Source organism: Mizuhopecten yessoensis, unplaced genomic scaffold (genome assembly GCF_002113885.1).
Source record: "Mizuhopecten yessoensis strain PY_sf001 unplaced genomic scaffold, ASM211388v2 scaffold7307, whole genome shotgun sequence".
Classification (NCBI taxonomy): Eukaryota; Metazoa; Mollusca; class Bivalvia; order Pectinida; family Pectinidae; genus Mizuhopecten; species Mizuhopecten yessoensis.
In genome coordinates, this window is record NW_018406982.1 from 166958 (window position 1) to 193733 (window position 26776).

Genomic DNA, 26776 nt, shown 5'->3' on the forward strand with positions numbered 1-26776 from the left:
GGTAGTACTAACATTATATGTGTATTATGATACACTAACTGGTATTTGGTAGTACTAACATCATATTTGTACATGTATTATGATACACTAACTGGTATTCGGTAGTACTAACATTATACTTGTATTTTGATACACCAACTGGTATTCGGTAGCACTATCTTTTTATGCGTGTTATTATACAATATTTGTATTTTTGTTTCAATGTCTCTAGATAACAGTTCCAACTGAAAATGTTTGCATGATTCAATAAAAGCAAAGTGTGTAGTAATATTAACAGTACTAAATGTCTGACAGCGACGTCGCGGACGTGTCCCTAGAATATGGAATGACTGGTTTTGAGTCAAGGCACATCATGTTTATGTTGGGCCCCCGAAGTGTGTCTGCTATGAGATCCTATAACAGGTCCTTTTCAACAGAACAGAATAGTTCACTGTCTTCTACACTAGCGTCCGTTACAAGTGGCGAAGCAGGTGAAATCGTCCCGGCTCGTCGACCAATCCCCTCATCGACAGTAACACATGCCAAATGCTCGAGCGGTGAGCTAGTCCTGTTAACACAGTCGCTCGACACAAGATTTCAGGATCTTTTTATTCGTCATCTGGTTGCTTAGGAAACTTAGGAAACCCCACATTTCTCGGATTCACTTTCTATCTCGTTGAAAGCGTAGCCGATGCACAACGGCTTTTTAACGGTCAGCTATCTCCACGAACACGGAATAAATTTCTGAGTTTTTGCAACTAAAATATTGGACAGGGTATTTTTGTTTTTAAATTAAGATCTACTGTCATTTTTTAAGATAATTAATGCTTGTTAAACATACTGATAATATAGATTAAATCATTAAAAAATATGCAAATTGGAACTATTTGTTTATTGCTCAACTGTGTATTTCGTCGCCGTTGACAACGCATCATCTTTCCCGCGAAAAAGGCTGCCCAGTTAATGTTGTTTTCATGACGGTGTAACGTGAAAAAAGATTTTTTTTTTCTTAATTTCAAATAATAAAAGTTGATGTGATAGAACGTAAATAAAAGGTTTGAAATACATCTTTTTAACATTTATGAGGGTATGCAACACAGTTTCGTTCAAACATCTTCTCCAAGATGCGCTAACGTGCATCATGAAATATGTTGGAACGGATCTGTGTTTCATACCCTCATAAATGTTGGAAAGATGCATTTCAAACCTTAACTAACTGGTATGTGTTAGCATTATCTTTGTATGTGTGTTATGACACACTTACTGGTATTTGGTAGCACTATCTTTGTATGTGTGTTATGACACACTTACTGGTATTTGGTAGCACTATCTTTGTATGTGTGTTATGACACACTTACTGGTATTTGTTAGCACTATCTTTGTATGTGTGTTATGATACACTTACTGGTATTTGGTAGCACTATCTTTGTATGTGTGTTATGACACACTTACTGGTATTTGGTAGCACTATCTTTGTATGTGTGTTATGACACACTTACTGGTATTTGTTAGCACTATCTTTGTATGTGTGTTATGATACACTTACTGGTATTTGGTAGCACTATCTTTGTATGTGTGTTATGACACACTTACTGGTATTTGGTAGCACTATCTTTGTATGTGTGTTATGACACACTTACTGGTATTTGTTAGCACTATCTTTGTATGTGTGTTATGATACACTTACTGGTATTTGGTAGCCCTATCTTTGTATGAGTGTTATGATACACTTACTGGTATTTGTTAGCACTATCTTTGTATGTGTGTTATGATACACTTACTGGTATTTGGTAGCCCTATCTTTGTATGCGTGTTATGATACACTTACTGGTATTTGGTAGTACTAACATTATACGTGTATTATGATACACTTACTGGTATTTGGTAGCCCTATCTTTGTACGAGTGTTATGATACACTTACTGGTATTTGGTAGCACTATCTCTGTATGCGTGTTATGACACACTTACTGGTATTTGGTAGCACTATCTTTGTATGTGTGTTATGACACACTTACTGGTATTTGTTAGCACTATCTTTGTATGTGTGTTATGATACACTTACTGGTATTTGGTAGCCCTATCTTTGTATGAGTGTTATGATACACTTACTGGTATTTGGTAGCACTATCTCTGTATGCGTGTTATGACACACTTACTGGTATTTGGTAGCACTATCTTTGTATGAGTGTTATGATACACTTACTGGTATTTGTTAGCACTATCTCTGTATGCGTGTTATGATACACTTACTGGTATTTGGTAGCACTATCTTTGTATGAGTGTTATGACACACTTACTGGTATTTGGTAGCACTATCTTTGTATGAGTGTTATGATACACTTACTGGTATTTGGTAGCACTATCTCTGTATGCGTGTTATGACACACTTACTGGTATTTGGTAGCACTATCTTTGTATGAGTGTTATGATACACTTACTGGTATTTGTTAGCACTATCTCTGTATGCGTGTTATGATACACTTACTGGTATTTGGTAGCACTATCTTTGTATGAGTGTTATGACACACTTACTGGTATTTGGTAGCACTATCTTTGTATGAGTGTTATGATACACTTACTGGTATTTGGTAGCACTATCTCTGTATGCGTGTTATGACACACTTACTGGTATTTGGTAGCACTATCTTTGTATGAGTGTTATGATACACTTACTGGTATTTGGTAGCACTATCTTTGTATGAGTGTTATGATACACTTACTGGTATTTGGTAGCACTATCTTTGTATGAGTGTTATGATACACTTACTGGTATTTGGTAGCACTATCTTTGTATGAGTGTTATGATACACTTACTGGTATTTGGTAGCACTATCTTTGTATGAGTGTTATGATACACTTACTGGTATTTGGTAGCACTATCTTTGTATGCGTGTTATGACACACTTACTGGTATTTGGTAGCACTATCTTTGTACGAGTGTTATGATACACTTACTGGTATTTGGTAGCACTATCTTTAAAGCGATGTCAAATACTTAAACTGGCCAGGAATCATTCAGATATAAATGAGTAACTGTATACTCTTTAGGGTGTTCTGCGAATACCTACGACCAGTGGTGCCCTATTGTATGGATCGTCAATAGTTAACAAATTAAAACTGTTCTGTTATTTAGGTGTATCTATATTTATTTGCCCATGCCAGTCCTCGTGTATAGATATCGATACGATAAATGTATCATACAACTATTTCCAACTCTTCTAATATAATGTATAGAAATATGATATAAAAACAACACGAAACAGAATATAATATCAAGGCTATCGTCCCTAAACAAATAAATACACACTCCTTTGTACCAGTATTCAATGTTACAAGTATTCAGATTTAAACCTTTTGAGCAGTTGTTATTTCCCAAACTAGCTATTTAATAATTGCCTCGTTACACTCAATCACTGATACTTTATTACAAAGTCAAACCGTACAATTGTTGAAGATCGAGGTCAGAGCGCTTAGTCCTCACCTAAATTAAGTTGCATTCGGGAGAAGGAATTTGGTTCATTTCAACGATGATCGTGAAAGTAACCGAGTGATCCAATATCACATAATGGCTTAAGGTAGTTCAGCAATTGACGTAAAGCTGGTGGCCTGAGGCAGCCAGGTTTCTGACGAAGCTGTGTCAGATTGCAATATAATGTTTATTAAAAGTGCCTTTTCCCGATAAAATTGCAAACTGTTCAAAATCCAACACGATGCATAAACACCAATGCAATTCAAGGAACGTTTGAAGAAAAATAGGAAGAACGCCGTTTCCCAACTGTCATAGCTACACCTAAAACCTAGCTACCTTACGTTACCTAACAAATAAAAAATCATGTAATGGCAAGAAAAGGAAATAAAAATTCACTTTTTATATTCTATTATGATTTCAATTCTTTGGATAATTTATATCGTTCAATGATAATTGGTAAATTATAGCCTATTTTTACTAGTATTCTAATTACCTTTTATATGAGGAGACTCTCTGTCCCTAAATGAGTTATTTGATTATTCTATGAGCTTAAAATACATAATGTCAATCATGTATCCTAAAGTCGAGAACACATATGTGAAATACATTTATTATATTTCTACCAATAGTGACATGACATCAGACTATGGAAACATTTTAACTTTGGCCTAGGTTTGTTTGAATTAATTGTGACACACTTTTAAAAAAGATGTTTTTATCATTGTTATGTTTCTATATTTTAAATGAAGTGCCATTCAAAACATTTACAATGAAGTTCAATTCTTTCACGATTGATTGGACAATTACGTCTCCTTAACTTAAATCTTATCTGGACAGAAGAAAAAACAATGACTCCGATTAAGTAGTATCTGTGAGAAGCTACTGGCAGGGAACTACACACCTACCTAGTGTGGGTAACTGGTGTGGCGGGTTTTATACGCGAGCACCAGTTTGGATTTATTCCCAGTTTCGTTAGGTAAGTAAAACAATTACATAACCTAAACAAATCACGATCATAGTATAATGTTGACAGTAGTGTTCTGTATTTATTGTTTGAGATATTGAATTTGATATCGAAGGGAAACCATACATAAGATATTTGCGATAGTATATATATGAGTTAATTCTTGTATTTGCATTCTGAATGACTGCACACTGGTCTGCTTTGCATTCTCAGTATGTGGAAAGGTCTTAGTAATTCAGATTATCTGCAAAGCTGTTCATCATCAATGTCTGTGGAACACTAACTATAATGTACATGTGTGACACATGCATAAAATGATTTCACTTTTAAAATTTGGTAGTAAATACAGTTCGGTAGAAAAGATACAGTTTGATGGTGGATACAGTCTTGTAGTTTGGTAGTATATACAGTTCGGTAGTAGATACAGTCTGGTAGTTTAGTAGTAGATACAGTTCGCTAGTAGATCCAATCTGGTAGTTTAGTAGTAGATAGAGTTTGGTAGTAGATACAGTCTGGTAGGGATACAGTCTTGTAGTTTGGTAGTATATAAAGTTCGGTAGTAGATACAGTCTGGTAGGGATACAGTCTTGTAGTTTGGTAGTATATAAAGTTCGGTAGTAGATACAGTCTGGTAGTAGATACAGTTCGGGAGTAGATACAATTTGGTAGTAGATACAGTTTGGTAGTAGATACAGTTCGGTAGTAGATACAATTTGGTAGTAGATACAGTTTGGTAGTAAATACAGTTCGGTAGTAGAGATACAGTTTGGTGGTAGATACAGTTTTGTAGTAGATACAGTCTGGTAGCAGATACAGTCTGGTAGTTTGGTAATAGATACAGTTTGGTAGTAGATACAGTTTGGTAGTAAATACAGTTTGGTGGTAGATACAGTTTGGTAGTAGATACAGTCTGGTAGTAGACACAGTTTGGTAGTAGATACAGTTTGGTTGTGGACACAGTTTGGTAATAGATACAGTTTGGTAGTAGATACAGTTTGGTAGTAGATACAGTTTGGTAGTAGATACAGTTTGGTAGTAGATACAGTTTGGTAGTAGATACAGTTTGGTAGTAGATACAGTTTGGTAGTAGATACAGTTTGGTAGTAGATACAGTTTGGTAGTAGATACAGTTTGGTAGTAGATACAGTTTGGTAGTAGATACAGTTTGGTAGTAGATACAGTTTGGTAGTAGATACAGTTTGGTAGTAGATACAGTTTGGTAGTAGATACAGTTTGGTAGTAGATACAGTTTGGTAGTAGATACAGTTTGGTAGTAGATACAGTTTGGTAGTAGATACAGTTTGGTAGTAGATACAGTTTGGTAGTAGATACAGTTTGGTAGTAGATACAGTTTGGTAGTAGATACAGTTTGGTAGTAGATACAGTTTGGTAGTAGATACAGTTTGGTAGTAGATACAGTTTGGTAGTAGATACAGTTTGGTAGTAGATACAGTTTGGTAGTAGATACAGTTTGGTAGTAGATACAGTTTGGTAGTAGATACAGTTTGGTAGTAGATACAGTTTGGTAGTAGATACAGTTTGGTAGTAGATACAGTTTGGTAGTAGATACAGTTTGGTAGTAGATACAGTTTGGTAGTAGATACAGTTTGGTAGTAGATACAGTTTGGTAGTAGATACAGTTTGGTAGTAGATACAGTTTGGTAGTAGATACAGTTTGGTAGTAGATACAGTTTGGTAGTAGATACAGTTTGGTAGTAGATACAGTTTGGTAGTAGATACAGTTTGGTAGTAGATACAGTTTGGTAGTAGATACAGTTTGGTAGTAGATACAGTTTGGTAGTAGATACAGTTTGGTAGTAGATACAGTTTGGTAGTAGATACAGTTTGGTAGTAGATACAGTTTGGTAGTAGATACAGTTTGGTAGTAGATACAGTTTGGTAGTAGATACAGTTTGGTAGTAGATACAGTTTGGTAGTAGATACAGTTTGGTAGTAGATACAGTTTGGTAGTAGATACAGTTTGGTAGTAGATACAGTTTGGTAGTAGATACAGTTTGGTAGTAGATACAGTTTGGTAGTAGATACAGTTTGGTAGTAGATACAGTTTGGTAGTAGATACAGTTTGGTAGTAGATACAGTTTGGTAGTAGATACAGTTTGGTAGTAGATACAGTTTGGTAGTAGATACAGTTTGGTAGTAGATACAGTTTGGTAGTAGATACAGTTTGGTAGTAGATACAGTTTGGTAGTAGATACAGTTTGGTAGTAGATACAGTTTGGTAGTAGATACAGTTTGGTAGTAGATACAGTTTGGTAGTAGATACAGTTTGGTAGTAGATACAGTTTGGTAGTAGATACAGTTTGGTAGTAGATACAGTTTGGTAGTAGATACAGTTTGGTAGTAGATACAGTTTGGTAGTAGATACAGTTTGGTAGTAGATACAGTTTGGTAGTAGATACAGTTTGGTAGTAGATACAGTTTGGTAGTAGATACAGTTTGGTAGTAGATACAGTTTGGTAGTAGATACAGTTTGGTAGTAGATACAGTTTGGTAGTAGATACAGTTTGGTAGTAGATACAGTTTGGTAGTAGATACAGTTTGGTAGTAGATACAGTTTGGTAGTAGATACAGTTTGGTAGTAGATACAGTTTGGTAGTAGATACAGTTTGGTAGTAGATACAGTTTGGTAGTAGATACAGTTTGGTAGTAGATACAGTTTGGTAGTAGATACAGTTTGGTAGTAGATACAGTTTGGTAGTAGATACAGTTTGGTAGTAGATACAGTTTGGTAGTAGATACAGTTTGGTAGTAGATACAGTTTGGTAGTAGATACAGTTTGGTAGTAGATACAGTTTGGTAGTAGATACAGTTTGGTTATAGATACAGTTTGGTAGTAGATACAGTTTAGTAGTAGATACAGTTCGGTAGTAGATACAGTCTGGTAGTACATACAGTCTGGTAGTGGACACAGTTTGGTTTGTAGATACAGTTTGCTAGTAGATACAGTTTGGTAGTAGATACAGTTTAGTAGTAGATGCAGTTCGGTAGTAGATACAGTCTGGTAGTAGACACAGTTTAGTAGGAGATACAGTTTGGTAGTGGACACAGTTTGGTAGTAGATACAGTTTGGTTGTGGACACAGTTTGGTTATAGATGCAGTTTGGTAGTAGATACAGTTTGGTAGTGGATACAGTTCGGTAGTAGATACAGTTTGGTGGTAGATACAGTTTGGTAATAGATACAGTTCGGTAGTAGATACAATCTGGTAGTTTAGTAGTAGATACAGTCTGGTAGTTTTGTTGTAGATACAGTTCGGTAGTAGATACAGTCTGGTAGGACATACAGTCTGGTAGTGGACACAGTTTGGTTTGTAGATACTGTTTGCTAGTAGATACAGTTTGGTAGTAGATACAGCTAGGTAGTATATACAGTTTGGTAGTAGATACAGTTTGGTGGAAGATACAGTTTTGTAGTAGATACAGTCTGGTAGTAGATACAGTCTGGTAGTGGACACAGTTTGGTAGTAGATACAGATTGGTAGTAGATACAGTTTGCTAAAAATTAATTACACTGCACCATGCAGCTGTTTCGTTTTTCTTGAACTCAATATGCTTTGGGCTACAAATTGGGAATCCAAGGTTTTCACAACTAGTGCTGAAATAAATGCGTAGGTTAGTAAAACACCTTGATTTATGGAATCCTAACATTAGAAGAGTACTAGTTTGGTAGTAGATACAGTGTGGTAGTTTGGTAGTAGATACAGTTTGGTAATAGATACAGTTTTGGTAGTAGATACAGTTTGGTAGTAGACACAGTTTGGTAGTAGATACAGTTTGGTTGTGGACACACTTTGGTAAAAGATACAGTTTGGTAGTAGATACAGTTTGCTAAAAATTAATTACACTGCACCATGCAGCTGTTTCGTTTTTCTTGAACTCAATATAGTTTGGTAGTAGATACAGTGTGGTAGTTTGGTAATAGATACAGTTTGGTGGTAGATACAGTTTGGTAATAGATACAGTTTTGGTAGTAGATACAGTTTGGTAGTGGACACAGTTTGGTTTGTAGATACACTTTGCTAGTAGATACAGTTTGGTAGTAGATACCGTCTGGTAGTAGATACAGTCTGGTAGTAGATACAGTTTGGTAGTAGATATAGTTTGGTAGTAGATACAGTTTGGTAATAGATACAGTTTTGGTAGTAGATACAGTTTGGTAGTGGAAACAGTTTGGTAGTAGATACAGTTTGGTAGGAGATACAGTCTGGTAGTAGATACAGTTTGGTAGTAGATATAGTTTGGTAGTAGATACAGTTTGGTAGTATATACAGTTTGGTTATAGATACAGTTTGGTAGTTGATACAGTTTGGTAGTAGATACAGTTTGGGAGTGGACACAGTTTGGTAGTAGATACAGTTTGTTAGTTGATACAGTTCGGTAGTAGATACAGTTTGGCAGTAGATACAGTTTGGTAGGAGATACAGTCTGGTAGTAGATACAGTTTGGTAGTAGATATAGTTTGGTAGTAGATACAGTTTGGTAGTAGATATAGTTTGGTAGTAGATACAGTTTGGTAATAGATACAGTTCGGTAGTAGATACAATCTGGTAGTTTAGTAGTAGATACAGTCTGGTAGTTTTGTTGTAGATACAGTTCGGTAGTAGATACAGTCTGGTAGTACATACAGTCTGGTAGTGGAGACAGTTTGGTAGTAGATACAGCTCGGTAGTAGATACAGTTCGGTAGTAGAAACAGTTTGGTAGTAGATACAGTTTGGTAGGTGATGCAGTTCGGTAGTAGATACAGTTTGGTAGTAGATACCGTCTGGTAGTAGATACAGTCTGGTAGTAGATACAGTTCGGTAGTAGATATAGTTTGGTAGTAGATACAGTTTGGTAATAGATACAGTTTTGGTAGTAGATACAGTTTGGTAGTGGATACAGTTCGGTAGTAGATACAGTTTGGCAGTAGATACAGTTTGGTAGGAGATACAGTCTGGTAGTAGATACAGTTTGGTAGTAGATACCGTCTGGTAGTAGATACAGTCTGGTAGTAGATACAGTCTGGTAGTTGACACAGTTTGGTAGTAGATACAGCTCGGTAGTAGATACAGTTCGGTAGTAGAAACAGTTTGGTCGTAGATACAGTTTGGTAGTAGATACAGTTCGTTAGTAGATACAGTTTGGTAGTAGACACAGTTTGGTAGTGGACACAGTTTGGTAGTAGCTACAGTTTGGTAGTAGATACAGTTTGGTAATAGATACAGTTCGGTAGTAGATACAGTTCGGTAGTAGATACCGTTTGGTAGTAGATACAGTTTTGTAGTAGATACAGTCTGGTAGTAGACACAGTTTGGTAGGAGATACAGTTTGGTAGTGGACACAGTTTGGTTTGTAGATACTGTTTGCTAGTAGATACAGTTTGGTAGTAGATACCGTCTGGTAGTAGATACAGTCTGGTAGTAGACACAGTTTAGTAGGAGATACAGTTTGGTAGTGGACACAGTTTGGTTTGTAGATACTGTTTGCTAGTAGATACAGTTTGGTAGTAGATACAGATTGGTAGTAGATACAGTTTGCTAAAAATTAATTACACTGCACCATGCAGCTGTTTCGTTTTTCTTGAACTCAATATGCTTTGGGCTACAAATTGGGAATCCAAGGTTTTCACAACTAGTGCTGAAATAAATGCTTAGGTTAGTAAAACACCTTGATTTATGGAATCCTAACATTAGAAGAGTACTAGTTTGGTAGTAGATACAGTGTGGTAGTTTGGTAGTAGATACAGTTTGGTAATAGATACAGTTCGGTAGTAGATACAATCTGGTAGTTTAGTAGTAGATACAGTCTGGTAGTTTTGTTGTAGATACAGTTCGGTAGTAGATACAGTCTGGTAGTTTGGAAGTGGATACAGTTTGGTAGTTTTGTAGTAGATACAGTCTGGTAGTTTGGTAATAGATACAGTTTGGTGGTAGATACAGTTTGGTTGTAGATACAGTTTTGTAGTAGATACAGTCTGGTAGTAGACACAGTTTGGTAGTAGATACAGTTTGGTTGTGGACACAGTTTGGTTATAGATGCAGTTTGGTAGTAGATACAGTTTGGTAGTTAATACAGTTTGGTGGTAGATACAGTTTGGTTGTAGATACAGTTTGGTAGTAGATACAGTTCAGTAGTAGATACAGTTCGGTAGTAGATACAATTTGGTAGTAGATACAGTTTGGTAGTAGACACAGTTTGGTAGTAGATACAGTCTGGTAGGAGATACAGTTTGGTAGTAGATACAGTTCGGAAATAGATACAGTTTGGTAGTAGATACAGTTTTGTAGTAGATACAGTCTGGTAGTAGATACAGTTTGGTAGTAGATATAGTTTGGTAGTAGATACAGTTTGGTAGTACATACAGTTTGGTAGTAGATACAGTTTGGTGGAAGATACAGTTTTGTAGTAGATACAGTCTGGTAGTAGATACAGTTCGGTAGTAGATACTTGGTAGTAGATACAGTTTGGTAGTAGATATAGTTTGGTAGTAGATACAGTTTGGTAGTACATACAGTTTGGTAGTAGATACAGTTCGGTAGTAGATATAGTTTGGTAGTAGATACAGTTTGGTAATAGATACAGTTCGGTAGTAGATACAGTTCGGTGATAGATACAGTTTGGTAGTAGATACAGTTTGCTAAAAATTAATTACACTGCACCATGCAGCTGTTTCGTTTTTCTTGAACTCAATATGCTTTGGGCTACAAATTGGGAATCCAAGGTTTTCACAACTAGTGCTGAAATAAATGCGTAGGTTAGTAAAACACCTTGATTTATGGAATCCTAACATTAGAAGAGTACTGGTTCATTTGAAGTAAGTAATGTGTGTAGATTATGAAGTAAGTAAAGTGTGTAGATTATGAAGTAAGTAAAGTGTGTAGATTATGAACCACTACTCAAGAGATATTACTGTCGCCATCAAGGCTATGGCAAACTTCGACGAATAAAACATTCAACAGCAGAGTCTACCACCTTGCTTTCTAAAGATACTAATAAGATACACATAGGTGATTTCACCAATACAATTTTGTTTTAAATACAGTATGCCAAAATGAATGACACTGCACTATATGCTTGTGCTTATCTTCTCATCATATCCCCTTGTGGTCATTTCCCTAAACATGAACATCCCTATGCCTATGTGTCCCCGTCCGTTATATTCGGGGGTGTCTGCAGTACCGATAGTGTTGGGTCTTTAAAACCGTAGCTCAATCCACTTTGTCCTTTAGTTATATAAGAACATTATAAATGTTTTAATAACATCATTGCACACGTCTTTGTTTAAAAGAATCCCGGTTACCAACGTGATTACAGCATGTATACGTTGAGTACATATGCCATTGTTATGTCGCTACCAATGTCATGTCACCCCATGCTATAAATATAACATTGTATATATACTATTATCACCCTGCACCATGCTGTAACACACACCGTTTATATACCATTGTTATGTCGCTACCAATGTCATGTCACCCCATGCTATAAATATAACATTGTATATATACTATTATCACCCTCTACCATGCTGTGACACACACCGTTTATATATCATTGTCATGTCGCACCATGCTTTTAATATACAATGTCTATGGAAATATTTTTGAAAATGTTTTGAAATTAAAGTATAATGAATTGGAGGTCGTAGTCTTTAGTCGTTTAATTAACACATACAATATGAATAGGACATGTTTTGATCTAAGTATACAACAGATAAACAAATTATAAACAGTCGTTATTGTATTTTATTTTACCTATTTAACGAGAAGAAAATAGTAATGAATTCAATAAATCCCCTCTAGGTCTGTCACTTAGAAACAGACGGAACTTTATTTATAGACACAACATATGTACAATAATCTTGAGCCATGTGAGATACATCTGAAGAGTGTCAGTGATTTGCTATTGAATCATTCTATACTGAGTGAGTCACACTTTCAATAATGTAATACCTATAACACAGTGCTAATTTAAATATCACAATATATACATAGAGGTTCCTAAACCAGTGATGGTTGGCTAGCATATTGATAAACTCTAAATGATACTAAATGATACTAAATGATACTTAATGATATTTTGCGGCACAGGATCCATTGTAAGGATCCTCTTCGCTGGACTCAAATGTGGTATTACTATAATTATTGATTTCACTTCTGGTTGTTACACTTATGTCCCTTTGAAGAAAATCAGATGTTTCTCTAAGGATAACATTATATTTGTTTCCGATAGGGGAAATAATTTTTAATGAACTACGACGTCACAATGGAAATTGACGCTGCAAAGCATTGTTAATTTACGTCATATTTAGATCAATAAAATAGCGTCCAGGATGTTACCCACTAGGATGTTACCAAAAATGTTACCAACTTCTAACAGGGTTATCCAATGAGTCGGAAGTAAGAACGCGTATAGTGGTTGTGGTAGAAAGTGCATTAACTACAACGTTACGTTAATGCTGCACCCGATTCTCCGAGCCCTATACGGTTCCTCGCCCCCAGACTGTAGTTAATGCTCTGGTAATTCTACAGTACGCAATTACCTGACGTAGCAGGACATCACTATTAATGTATGTATTTTCTCAAAAGGGAAAACCAATAAACAAACTGTATCCAACTTGTGATAATCTAATATGATGGATATGTATTCTGATGAGTAAACTATAAAGTATAAGCAATACACTTACGTATATACTGATATACTGCAGAGTTTACTTATGAGATTTAACCTGACCGATCATCGTGACCCAAGGGTTACTGATACACAACACATGAGGTTATCCTGTTAATCTTGGGCATGTTAGATCAGGCCTTGGGTGGGTACTTGTGTCACGATCCATGTATTCACATACCATTTGTTCTGTGTTCTTTATATAATAACACAATAGGGTAATACCGGGAAATAAACGACCTTTAGCCCAAATACAGTGGAACGATCATGATGTAACAGAACATGTTACACTGCATACAGTCCAAAACATTATACTGCATACAGTCCGAAACATTACACTGCATACAGTCCGAAACATTACACTGCATACAGTCCAAAACATTACACTGCATACAGTCCAAAACATTACACTGCATACAGTCCAAAACATTACACTGCATACAGTCCAAAACATTGCACTGTGAAGTTCTAGTAGAATTGACAGAAAAACAACGAGCTGTTTTATGCTGTTGAATATATTATTAAGTGGACTCATTTTGACAAATCTACACATCATTTTCGGAGATTTTTTCCTGACTTTCATGCTGCATATTATAAAGGTTGACATTAAACTAACATGTAGGTGATAAGAAAATCACTATCATATTACTATGTATTTGCCTAATTTCAACAATTGTTTTGTTTTAAACATCAATTCAAATCGGGATGATACGATAATCATGAAAACAAGTTAAATCAATAGCAACTTCACATCGTTTCGGGAAAATGGGGAGTCATGCGAGAAGGAAAGGAAGAGAATTTCTTGTTACCTTTTGTAGATTCTTTTCAAAACAAGTCAGTTTGGTGAATGAAAGTGTATGTATGAAATTGTCAGAAGAAAACATTCGAAATCTGCTTTGCTCGATTCGAAGTATGACTCCTAAGTGTGTTTTTGTATCTAGGTAGCACCTTATTCATATCATACACGAATATTACCAATTTACTACTACAAGTAGATTTTATGATACACACCATGTATAACACTTTCACAATCCATGGGGCTTTGTTCAGTCGCCTTTACCCGACATTCTAATACATGTACATACAAATGGAGAGTGTTTTGTCTATGTACAGCACTGACTATAATTACAGTGGAACATTGATGCAAATGCTTCATTATAAAATATAATTTTGAAAAACAAAAGAAGATTGATTCAAATGTACATCAAACAAATGATAGTACTCCACATTACAAATGCTTACTCGGTTATTATCCACTCAGACTAAATGTATCGCATTGACTCCATGTAGCATCGCCTCAGATGTATCGTTGTCATGGTATCAGTCCCGTGTAACCATGATAACCTAGCACAGTACACATGATAAACGAAAGTTAATGGATGCACGAGTTTAAAGGCGTTATCAGATGTTTATTAAGACGCGAAAACCTCAGGTCGCATACAATCACTTCCCCCTCTGAATGCGTTTAAAAAGTACAAAATGTAAGCGTCCTATCCTGAAACTAGCTTTGATCATAAGTTACTTATTATATAAAAAAAAATCAATGAGGAAATGCTGAGAAATTTGCTATATCATCAACAACGATATAGGGTCATAGAATGGTACTTTTGAGTTGAGAAACAAAGTGAAGTAATTTCCAAGTAGACATGTGTCTTTCGGATGGAATACACACAGATGGCATGAGTCCCGGTAAAGAGAAAACATGACTTGTACAAAGGAATCATCACATTTTTCACGGCAAGCATGCTTACTGATAGTGAGGAAGAGTCATATATCTATATGATGACCGCCTATTATAATAACTCAATTGTAGTATTAACTGTCGAGAGCCGAGTAGTGTCACAGTTGCCACAATAATGTGACTGAGTAGGCTGTCATATATGCATGCAACCTTTCCCTTTAATGATGGGTCACTTAAAAGAGGCATTTGATTGGCCACGTCATCTGTGGGCCACACATTCATGAGTCGTGAACTTTTACGAGACGTAAACACCCTGAACAAGCAAAATAGCCCCAATTGTGGTGAAATGACACAACCTTAATGTTTTTGAAAAGTGAGAGAGAAAAAACAAGAGACGTGGGCAAAAATGAATGCAATACAGAACCGCTGTGTTTCCTGAATAATGTTGATGTATTTGTATATTTGACGATAACTGTGATAACACAGGTTGTATGTCTTTTCTTAGAATATAAAGAATAGAAAAATAGCATAAGTTATCTGGAAATCTTAGTTTGAAAAGTATAACGAAAAAAGTACTATTTGCTGGTTAGGATGAACTTGAGATAACATGGAACCGTACGGTTGGCTGTTCGTCCTTGCATCGGGAATCGGTCTATCATTTCGGTCTAATAATGATTATATTTTCCTCGAACGCGGTCAACAGTTTCGGAATGATAGAGTTTAGCTTACCGATATTCTAATTGCATAAGAGAACGCCATGGACGTCCCACTAGGTTGATATGGAGCGTTGTTAGGGCGCTATACACGTTAATGGCGTATAGTTACAGTCTACATTCACTTGGTAGCCATTGTTTCCGCAAATGCGAGTTATCATCTCATATAGTGATCATAGAACGTGCATTGTATTTAGTTTACACGTCCTCCACTGGAATTATCCCCCATAACCTGACCCAGATAGAAAGCCAATCCCTACATATCTTGCCAATAACGGCGAAATATTTAAGATAAAAGTATAGCTCAATAATGTTTCGAAAATCTTGAATGAATAGTTGCTTACATGTATTGTAACCGTAATGTAAGTATTAAAGCATACAAAATATCATGATTAAAATACTTGCGTAAGCAATACCACACCTGTCTCTTTGACTGAGGTAAAGGACGTCCATTACCAGTAAGATGTTTGTGGCTAGTAAGTGGTGACTAAGCTGTATCAGTGTAAATGTTACCAGTACTCCCTAGTTACACGGGGACTATTGCGACTAAGTAATTCACGACCTGGGGAGGATGTCTACGTAGTTTGGCTACATCTTCAAAAAAGAAAACTGCATGTATTAATTATATAATTATCATGATATACGCATTATCGCAAAGGTAAATCGTTCTAAATTAAGTGATGGGGAGGCAGCAGTTTTCTGTTTATACACATTGTAACCGACGTGATGACGAGGTAAAGTACTCGTAGGATACACGTGTATCTGTTCTAAGCTGTACGACCCCATTTCAGTATTTGTGGAGACGTCATGAAGGTTCGTCATATAATTTCCGTTTTAGGATGCTTTTTTATTCTGAGACGTATGTCTTCAAGGTTATGTAATTGAACGCTGTTTTTTTTCTGTGTATATATTTCTGATAGTGGTGTGTTAAGATACATTTGTTTATTCTGTGGGTATAGTCGTTTTATTGTCTGTTGATGTCTTTGTTTATTTTGTAGATTCACGGTCGTGTCCTAGGTTGCCTTTATCGATTTTGTAACTGAAGTATTTGGATTGCGGCTAAGGACATCTCTGTTTATTCTGTATGAATGTGTCTTATATTAAGTATGACCCAAGATGATGCCGATGTCCCTGCTGTTAGTTTGATGACAACATGATAATCTCGATCAGAGGATATTCGGTGTAACTTGTCTCAACTAATTTTTTGTTACTGTTATAGGTACAATGATTGGGCTTTATCTAGTTAGTATACCTGTACAAATGCCAACCATATAGCTCTTATACAAACGTGGTCTACTGTAAAATACTCAGATGTCTTTATTTTTGGTAAACTATATGTGGTAATAATGATTTACGCCTTTAATTATATAAATAACCTGTAATCATACTGTAGTGATATACGTCCTATATAAAACATTGGATATTGTCCAGGTCAAACGTTGCTTTGTGTGCTCTAAAAAAACATTTTGGAGTAAGCTACCTACCATAATCGATCGTCGATTGAACTATTGTTTGATATTTTCAATACAAAGTCTGACAAGAGATATCTGAAGTGATTGGTGCGTTGTTACTGTACTAGTTCTAACGCTTAACCAGTAAACGTATCAGTAATCATCTGCACCTGTTAACGTCTGTACTCAAGGCATTCAACCATGTCGGTTTGTTTAAATGGCTAATGAGACGTCCACATGATATGCTTGTAGCAGTGCATGTCGCCGAACATTATAATATGTTTGTAGGTTGATTGTTAGGACAAAGCCCACGGCTACGTATTTTTTGAAAAAATGCTTCACTCTGTTGTTTTTATGTGTGAGGATAACTGTTTACTTTAGTGATCTTAATAAAGTAGTACAGTTCCTTTAGGTTGCAGTTAACACTGAACATTACATATGTAAATCCAGATTATTACACGTAGGTCGTACGTTTATTAATTTATTTCTTCTCCTTTAGAAAGCCAAATACATTCGTATATGCAAAACAACGCTTACATGTCCTTTCCAACAACGCCTGTTCATTCTTATATTGCCTACATGTCCTATACTTCAACACCTACATGTTCTGTCCTACAATGTCTGCTACAGAAATCTCAGAATGTATCAAATCGCGGAGTGATAATGGACGAGTGTATCGTGGTGTAGCGATTTTAGAATGAAAGTGAAGGCATAAAGAGTTGTCATGTGAATAAAATAAAATACAACTAGAGTATGGGAGGAGAGATCTTGGTCAATGAATAATAATAATTATATACAACATTTATATAGCGCCCTACATATTTTGTTAAATCACTCTAAAGCGCATTACAACATAAGGATTAAAGTATCGGTTATAATTGTGAAACAAAAATGGCTTATAATCACCATTATACATTAAGCAAGAAGATTATCATCGCAGTGTGCAAATAAATGAATAAATAAGTATTTACATGAAGTCTATGCAAATAGTTTAAAATGCAGAAGTGAAGAGGTAAGTTTTGATGTCTTTCTTGAATTTTGGCAGGGTATTTGACTTTCTAATGGCAGATGGTAAGCTATTCCACTTGGTGGCTGAAACCCTCCCAAATCATCGGTTTCCATAGGTCACAGTACGAGATTTTTGGACACACAACAATGATTCTGCCTTTGACCGCAGTGATCGTTATGGCTGATACAGGGTAACAAGCTCCTGTAGTTACTGGGGAGATGTTCCATTCAGTGCCTTGTATGTGTACACCAAGCCTTGGTACTGCGACCGGTATCGTACAGGTAACCAGTGCAATAAACAGAGCACAGGTGTGATGTGCTCTCTCTTTCGAGTACGAGTAACTAGCCGCGCTGCAGTGTTCTGGACCCTCTGTAGACGACTAGTTAGTTTGTCAGATATACCAAAGAACAGGGCGTTACCATAAACCAACCGAGAGGTAACAAATGAATGCACCAACATGTTGCATGCGTCTGCAGTTATAAACTGACAGATACAGCCGATGTTCCTAATATGGTGATAAAAGGATTTGGCAATAGCGTTTACTTGTTTCTCCTTTTTAATGGAGCTATTAAAGTATACCCCTAGGTTTTAAACAGCTGGGACAGTCTCAATAGTTCTGGCACCAACCTTGAGCTGGAGAGCCATTGTTTGCTGACACTTTGGGGAATAGACTATTAGTTCCATCTTTTCCTGATTAAGCTTTAGCATGTTGGCGTTTATCCAGATACTGATATCCGTCAGACAAGCTTCCAGATTTTCTGAAATTGTATCCCAAGTGTCCTGTGGTTCGATAACCAAGTAAATGTGTGTGTCATCCTCATAACAATGCATTATAGCGAAGGCAATTATAGTGATGACAGAGATATCATTGTCAGCAGTAGAGTTCACTTCGGCAATATTTTCCTCAATCACTGAACTTGTTTGACCAGTCTTTTTCAGAATTACAGCTTGGCAGAATGATTTCACCTTTCTGACACATTAGGCTTTTGGTGAGTCTAAAAAGCTGTCTATGGTCCTTGCCACATTCTTCGATTCTTTCCGAATATTAAGCCTTCTTTAACGGAATGAGAGTAAACCAACAATCCGACATTGTTCCCTATAAATCTGTTGGTGAACGGTTAATTTGGTCATTCGCCACCGTCTCTCTCCTTTCTGCAGTTCTGTTTTCCTACGCGGAAATTTTCATTTTACCACGGGGCATTCGGTCTCACAATTATCACCTTAGTCTGTAGAGGTGCGTGTTTTCTCACTTTTTTACTTGAATGAACAATGACATCAAAATCTACGCAAATGTTAGGTCTTTTAAAGGGACATCACGTGAACAGACATATTTTTTTTAATGACTGTATGTATTGTATGCACTTCCACTTATGTTACCTCGCTATCCCCATATTCATAGTCCGTTCCAAATGTCCAGTTTGACCACTTCATTTGTTCGGGAAAGCCCTGCTAAAAATAGCGCCGATAACGTCACCTGACTAGGCAGTAAACACAAGTGGTCTGAGCGAGATGAAACGGTTTCCAAAGGGGCCGCACTATGAAACCAAGTAAAAATGATTTCTAAGTCCGTATTCAAACCTATTGAAAGTAGTTATTCATCATCAGAAGTTAATTGCACACTTGCCAATATTCAGAATTTAAATTTATTTAACTTTAAACATATTTGTTGCCAATAAAATTGAACAAGGGATGGGGCACAAGTTTTTACAATTTATCACAGCCTTCTCCCGTCATACATTTACAATTAAATGTCAACAATGATAATAGGCATCAACATAAAGTAGATATATATAGATATATATTGAATTTAGTACAGGAATGTGACCGATACAGATGGTATGGGGCTAAACACCATCCCTCAACCATGGGACAAACCTTAATGTAAAAAGGAATATTCAAGAGACGAATATCTCTTTGCAAATGATTTTATGAAGTGCATATATGCAATGACAAACTACACGCGTATAAAAAAGAGAAACGTTTGTGATTTTTTTTATTACATTATACAACTCAATGTCTTTGGCCAATTTTGTTTTCTAGACCATGCATATAAATTTATGTATACTCTCTTTCCGACTTTCACTGTCTCCATACGCTAACACTGAGTACGTCATATTAACCATCGACACAATAAACTGTATGGCAAAACCACTAAGTGTACATGTAAAATATGTGTCAGATATGGAACGTGTTGAGATACTTGATAATTATATTTTTTCAAACAGAAGCCGTAGTTATCGGCAGCACGCGTCATTTTCACAACTTAATCAAATGTTTTCCCCCTGTTTTCAAAACGTATTCCGATTCTATCTGAAGTCGAAAATAAATTCTTTATAGAGAAAAGGTTGTTACACGATCATACATTCTAAGTCAACATCATATGAAAGCATGAACTGTTGAAAAATTACGATTTAAAAAAAAAAATGTTGTGCGATCCTTTTTACTAGAAGTAGGTTCTCCTTCCTCAGTTATTCATCCTGGTCCGTCATTTTGACATTTTAAATCTAGCTAATCATTTTTTATATATTGCGTCGTCGCGCCAGAGGAGGCCGGGTATTCATATTAGTACTAATTTAAATCGTGCATGTAAAAACAAATCAAAAACCGTTTAATTCCGCAATATATTTAAATCATACCATTTTACTGATCCCGGTAATATTATAAATTATGTAAATATAAAAGCGCACCTATCTCATTTGACCCCGATCACGAGTACCGACAGAGGATAGAACAGAATACGCCGTGGCCATCACAACAGTTATCCCTTGGAGAGCCTCATTGCAAAATCAAACTAACCAGTCACTTATCCCTCCCCTTCGCATAAACCACTGTATAATTATAGAAATACAAAATAAACTCTTTCCGATACATGCTCATTAACATATTAAACTAAGTTCATCTGTGTTCAAACTCAGACAAAGATACTAGCGAGGTTAATAGTTTTAGATATTTATTCTTACATAAATAGCGCTAGCATTTCTGTCGATTCCATTTCATCTATCCGGAAGAATACATGCACCGTACCTTTGAATACTTCCCACCTGTAATAATGATTCCGTAACGTACTCATTGTGCTATCTTTTGACCATTTGGCAACTTTTCGCGTCGTAGCTGACACGGTACAACACTATTCTTTCGCTTACAGTCATTTTGTTTACAAAGAAATGGTGTGCTATGCGCATGCGCTAGTAGAGGGAAATCCTTGAACAAATTGTTGGTCAGACAGGTAGAAATACCAGTGATTATCTTAAGACAAAAGACAAAAAAAGTTACTTCACCGTGATGCCCCTTTAAAACGTCCATGCAAACAGTTAACAAATACTAATGTTATAAGAACTTTGCTTTGTATATTACACTAGTTAGAATCAGACTCGAGTACTGTGCTGAAATTTGGTCTTTCTACCAGTCAACCTTTATCAAGCATTTAGACATGGTCCAAAGAAACTGGGTTTTTTTCTGATTTGTATGTTTCAAACCCAATTTGAATTTTGATGATCTACCTAAAACAGATGTTTGTAAGCATTTTAATTAACCAAGTCTTGAATGTCGACAAAACTATTCAGACATTGTTAACATTTTTAGATGACTGTTTTCTTCTGATTAATTCTGTTTCTTATCCTATACCAGGACGACATTTTAGACATGATCTGAAAACTTTATTTCACAGGTCATTGAGCAGACTTAATGTTCGTTAACTCGGTCTTTTTATTCGAAGCTAAACATATGTTAACCTTTAGATTGATTCCTATAGTTTAGATATTGTGTGCCATAATGTTCACCATATATTGATGTTATTGCTTATGTCTATGGAACTATATTATAACAATGTTATACTGTATGTTGTTATCAATTCTTTTATTTGACCTCAGGGTCTGTTGAACTGAAATAAATGAATAAATGCATATAATTGCTTCCGAATGACATGTTATATAAATGATACAGCAAATATCTTTACTCTGGATGTCTATGACTTGTGATACTATTAGTTAAATTAAATGACTCTCGTTTCATGGGCAAAATAGACCATTAACATCATTGTTGCCATTGTATGAAACTACGCACTGCTCCTTTGTGTCATTAGTTAAGGACAGTAGTATTATTAAAATAGCCTATGTTAAAAACATTATCAGTTGAGAGGAATACCAGCCTGGGTGTATTTTCCTTTTGAGTGTCGTTAACGACTTGAAATTAATTCAAAAACATTTCACTTTGAAAGATTTTACCTCGCCAGTGTGTCCTTTTTTCCTCCTTGGTGTTGTGGGAAGTAACGGAAGCAAATGGTGGCGATTCGAGTCGTCACCATGCAACACAACTGTATCCAACATGCTCATATACTGTGGTTATATTTAGTTAACAAGTAAAAGTGAAAAGATCGCAACAGTAATTCTTCCAGACGCATCGACACGCAAATAAAATGTAATTAAATTTGCGTCATACGCTTATCGGGGATATTTTGGATTTTTTTTGTTTTTCTGAACGCAAATAATAAGATATTAATCAGTAGCAAATATGAATTGATTTCAATTGATCCTTTATACTATTTCATACAGGAGTACACTATACTACATCTTACTTAATGAAAATGCTGATTCTTAACCAGAGCTCTTTTGCATTTGACAGATCCGACCGTCACCACTATCATGGAATCCAGACTGCTCATTCTCGTCGTCCTACTTCTCCGAGGTCAGTACAAAATCCACCTCAATGTGTGTATATGAGCAGCTGGCTGGGATTAGGGTCCTTAAGTAGTCAAAAATCAATTTTGTGTTTTTATGATTTCGAAATCTAGAGACATTCCTGATCAAAGTGATATAAAAATTATGTCAGTCCGTCAATATTTGACGACTTGACGCCACTTTAAAGATAAGTCATATATAGAAGTATGCCAAATGACTTCTGACGTCGCTCACAACGTCATTATTTCCAACGTTACTGTTAAGATTGATACCGGCGGGTAACATATGTATATTAATTTTAACTGTTTATTTCTGGCTTCACTCCAGAAGTTTAAGCATGATTGTAAAGGGAAGTTCCAGAGCATTTAAATGGGAATATTTAAATATGTTATTAGGTCACACACAAATATTGCAATGTAAAACAAATAGGGTTCCAAATGACCATGGGACAAATAATACTTCTGTACTTTTGAACTTTATAGACTAACAGCTGTACAGTTTTCTTCCGGTTATAGCTGTGACAAAAATATGTTTACAACAAAAACTTGAATCAGTATTCACAAATTTATACCACTTTGAAATGACCATGACATACATGAAATTATTTTGTGAGAGTTTTGGAATGACAATACATGAAATTAAGTGATGCGAGTTGTGACGTTGCAAACTTGGTCATTGTCTTTTACGTCGCCACTTTGAATGTCAGTCATGCCCAGCTCAAAGAATGCTTATTGTATTGAAGATATTATTTCTGAGAGGAAACTGAGTACCCGGCAGGTGACCCCATGCCTTTTCACGTCCGATTGGGGAATCGGCCGCCTTGGTGAAAGGCAAGTGCGCTATCCACTTCACCACCCAACCACTCAGTACAGTACAGCAATTACCTGTGTAATAAGTATTTGACTATTCTATTTCAGTTGAAAATGCTGGTATACTTAACCTCATACTTTTCCCATGTAAATTAGATGAGGTCATTTGTTCCAACAGTACCATTTTTCATTTAAATGGAAAACTACAAAATCTTGCTGTTTTAATTTAGTGATTGTTTTTCTCAAAACAATGTAAAAAATCATTTTCAGAAAACAAAACAGGCATTTTAGTTAAGGCACAGATTATGTTATCCCTTTATTCAATACATTTTTTTGTAGATAATAAATAACAAGTTCTGTTTTTTTCATTTTCCAATCATTTTATTGGACAAGGAAGATGTCAATACACATTGCATAACACTACACATTTTGACATCACTTTCTACAGCCGCTAAACACTTTGACATGATGAAAAACCTAGAAAACTTGTACAGCCACAGAAAGACCGTCCTTAGGCCAGTACAAATGGACTGAATAGTCACTGAAATGCACTATTAGCCTAAAAAGTAGATTAAAAAACAGTACGTGACCATTCCTTTGTTTGGATAGATCACCAATATGAGCTTAATTACATCTAGAGGTAGGCAGAGAAGGTCCTTGGAATTATTTTTTGTAGAGGTAGCAGCCTTATGTTGGTGACAATCCTTTAGCCTCTAACACCACTGGAAGAGCTTCAGGAATGACTTTCCCTCTCATTACTAGTCTCACATCAGTCTCCTCCCCCCGTCAACTACAGGCTTCACCTTTAGTTCCCCTAAAATGAACATTTAATTCCATCTAGTGTATATATATCAACAGAAATTATATGCATTAAAAAGCAATTGATATATACCTTGTGCATACAAGATTTGGTGATCACCTATGCTGCACAATATATAAAAATATACGGCTTTATTGTGAAGCAAAACAGTTTTATAAACGTACATGTATTTTGTCAGAATTGTAGGTTGGGAAGCTATTTAAATGGTACATCCGAACAGTCTCAGCAAATTAAAGTTTTGAAAGCAGAGACACATATTTCGAGTAACTAAATATTGTATATATGATTAATATATATCACTGTTTTAAAGAAAGATACAATGTATTGATCATTGGCAAAAAAAGCTAGGTCTTTTGTTTGCAAATTCAGTAGATTCGCTGTACATTTGTACATACAGTTCCCAATTCAGTTTTTTACCTTCTGTATGCAATTCCTAAAAGATTGACATTCTTGCAAAATCGGTCCTGCATGTCATAAACTGAATGTGGGGAAGACACTGATGCCATATTCTTCTGAATGTTGTTTCTGAGTGGCATCTACTTTCTGTTTAACTGTTTGATAAAAAACAGCATCACAACAAATGATAAACCAATCACAGAAAACATCATTGCACAATACCAGTTTGTCCATTATGATGAGAATGAAATGATAGGTCACACAAAATTAATATGTATACATAGTATACCATGTAAAATAAATGAAGAAAAGGCAGGGACAAATGAGCTTTGAAAAGGAATCAATAAAAATTGACTGTTATTGGTAGGTTGGTTGGAAGTATTATGACAGTATTTTTTTCATAACATTTTAACATATTAAATTTCTCTGTCACTGGTGTGTAATACTGTTCAAATCAACTATTTCAACACTCGGTCCTGGTAGATTTTATTTTGGATAACAAATTTTAGATAAAAGATTTTTATTATGAAAACATAGGTTGGGCTAGTAGAATGTTTCAAAATCAACTTGCAGGCTAGTTTGTGAAAATGAAATTGTACACCTTAAAACATGAAAAATAAATGGAGACATTTTTGTTTTCATTTGGAAAAATATAAAATATAAAATATAAAATAGTGACACCTTTTGGAAATACGGCACAGTGCATCAAGTAAATAGGGTATCTATTTGGCAAGGCCAATACATAATTTCAGAAATTCACAAATAAAAAATTTCAAATTGAAATAATTCCAATAGTTACATAATAATTATCCATGGCAAAATTGATACTGACCCAATGGACTGACTGGAGCGTAATTAGATTATAATATTATAACATTTATAATTCAATTGTATTACTTACTGACACACTCAGGAGAGTTTCATGTGGACGGATATATAGGTGTTCCTGCCAGGAATCTATATTGGAGAACTTCATCTCTTCCACTTGTAGCATATAAGGATATGGTTATCCCACTTCATCTTCATTCCTGATAAATAAGGGAAAAAAGTTGAACTTTAACACATAATAAAAATATTCTGAGTCACACAAGTTGGTAAATTCAAATTTAATTTTTATATAAAAATATTGTAATTTGTTTTTCTCATATGAGTGGTTAAACCAGCAACATAAGCAGTATTATGAATGCATTAGGTTCATAAGTTTCCATACTGTTTTATTATTAGGAGTAAACTATTTGCATGAGAATAAATGTTTTTTTTGTTAATGGTTTTGACCATTACATAATTTCTATTCATGATGTAATTTGTAAAGCATTTTGTCATTAATCTCGTTATACAATAAAAATTATACCATTTTTTCTTAATGTTTACATACATTGAAATCTTTGCTGTACATGCTCATATTTTACAGCATGTTTTTCTTTCTTCTGAGAGTTCCTATGCATCCGAAGAACTGCATCATACTTAAGAAAACGCGTCCTCACATTCTTGAGATAATGCACATTGATATTATTAAAGTACAGAAAACATGACTAGTCGATTGACTTATTTGTGTTTTGAAACTGCATGTCCCCAGGTACAAATGCCCCCAGTAGACCTACATGTTTACAGAATTTCAAGTTTATTCCAATGGTGTTTTGTCAATCCACGCAAAACAGTCAAATGTTATCACTAGCTCTTCTCCAAACATTTATCTAAAGAGGTACACCGATCAAACCTCAAAGAGATATGGCGGGTTGCTATGCGTATTTCCCCAAAGCTATGTTACGCTAGTGCGCGCATCCAACCGTGCACTGTTATGACGCGTCCTCGGGTATTTTTATATAGGTAGCAATATCGGAATCCCGTGTCTAAGAATAGATTATTGTAAACAGACCACATATTTGGTAATTCGGCATTATTTGTTGGTGTTTAAGCACTTGATATACTTACTATTGCCAGTTGGAGGGTAAAACAATTCATAAATTTCATCAAAAATAGTGTCTTACCTACAAAGCGTAGCTGTACTGTACACGTGTACAGGGATTTGTTGACATGCTTCGATAGAAGTATGTCGCACTAAATAGTAAAGAAATTATTACTAACAAAACTGATAAATCAATAGGTATGTTATTAAAATGTAAACAAAATCTTCCAT

The 26776-nt window shown here is 35.5% G+C and overlaps 1 protein-coding gene across 2 annotated transcripts in view; it reads left to right on the forward strand.

Moving 5' to 3' along the window:
• Positions 1-4356: 4356 nt before the first annotated feature.
• Positions 4357-26776, forward strand: part of LOC110453442 (neuronal acetylcholine receptor subunit alpha-3-like) — a 32474-nt gene continuing 10054 nt past the window's right edge. Inside the window, exons 1-2 of one of the 2 annotated variants that reach the window (XM_021502385.1) lie at positions 4357-4425; positions 22559-22621. In XM_021502385.1, coding sequence (XP_021358060.1) covers positions 22579-22621 — 43 coding nt within the window. In that variant the 5' untranslated portion in view covers positions 4357-4425; positions 22559-22578. Of the gene's footprint in view, positions 4426-18907; positions 18928-22558; positions 22622-26776 lie in introns of those variants that run through there. The other variant, XM_021502386.1, reaches the window with a different exon arrangement.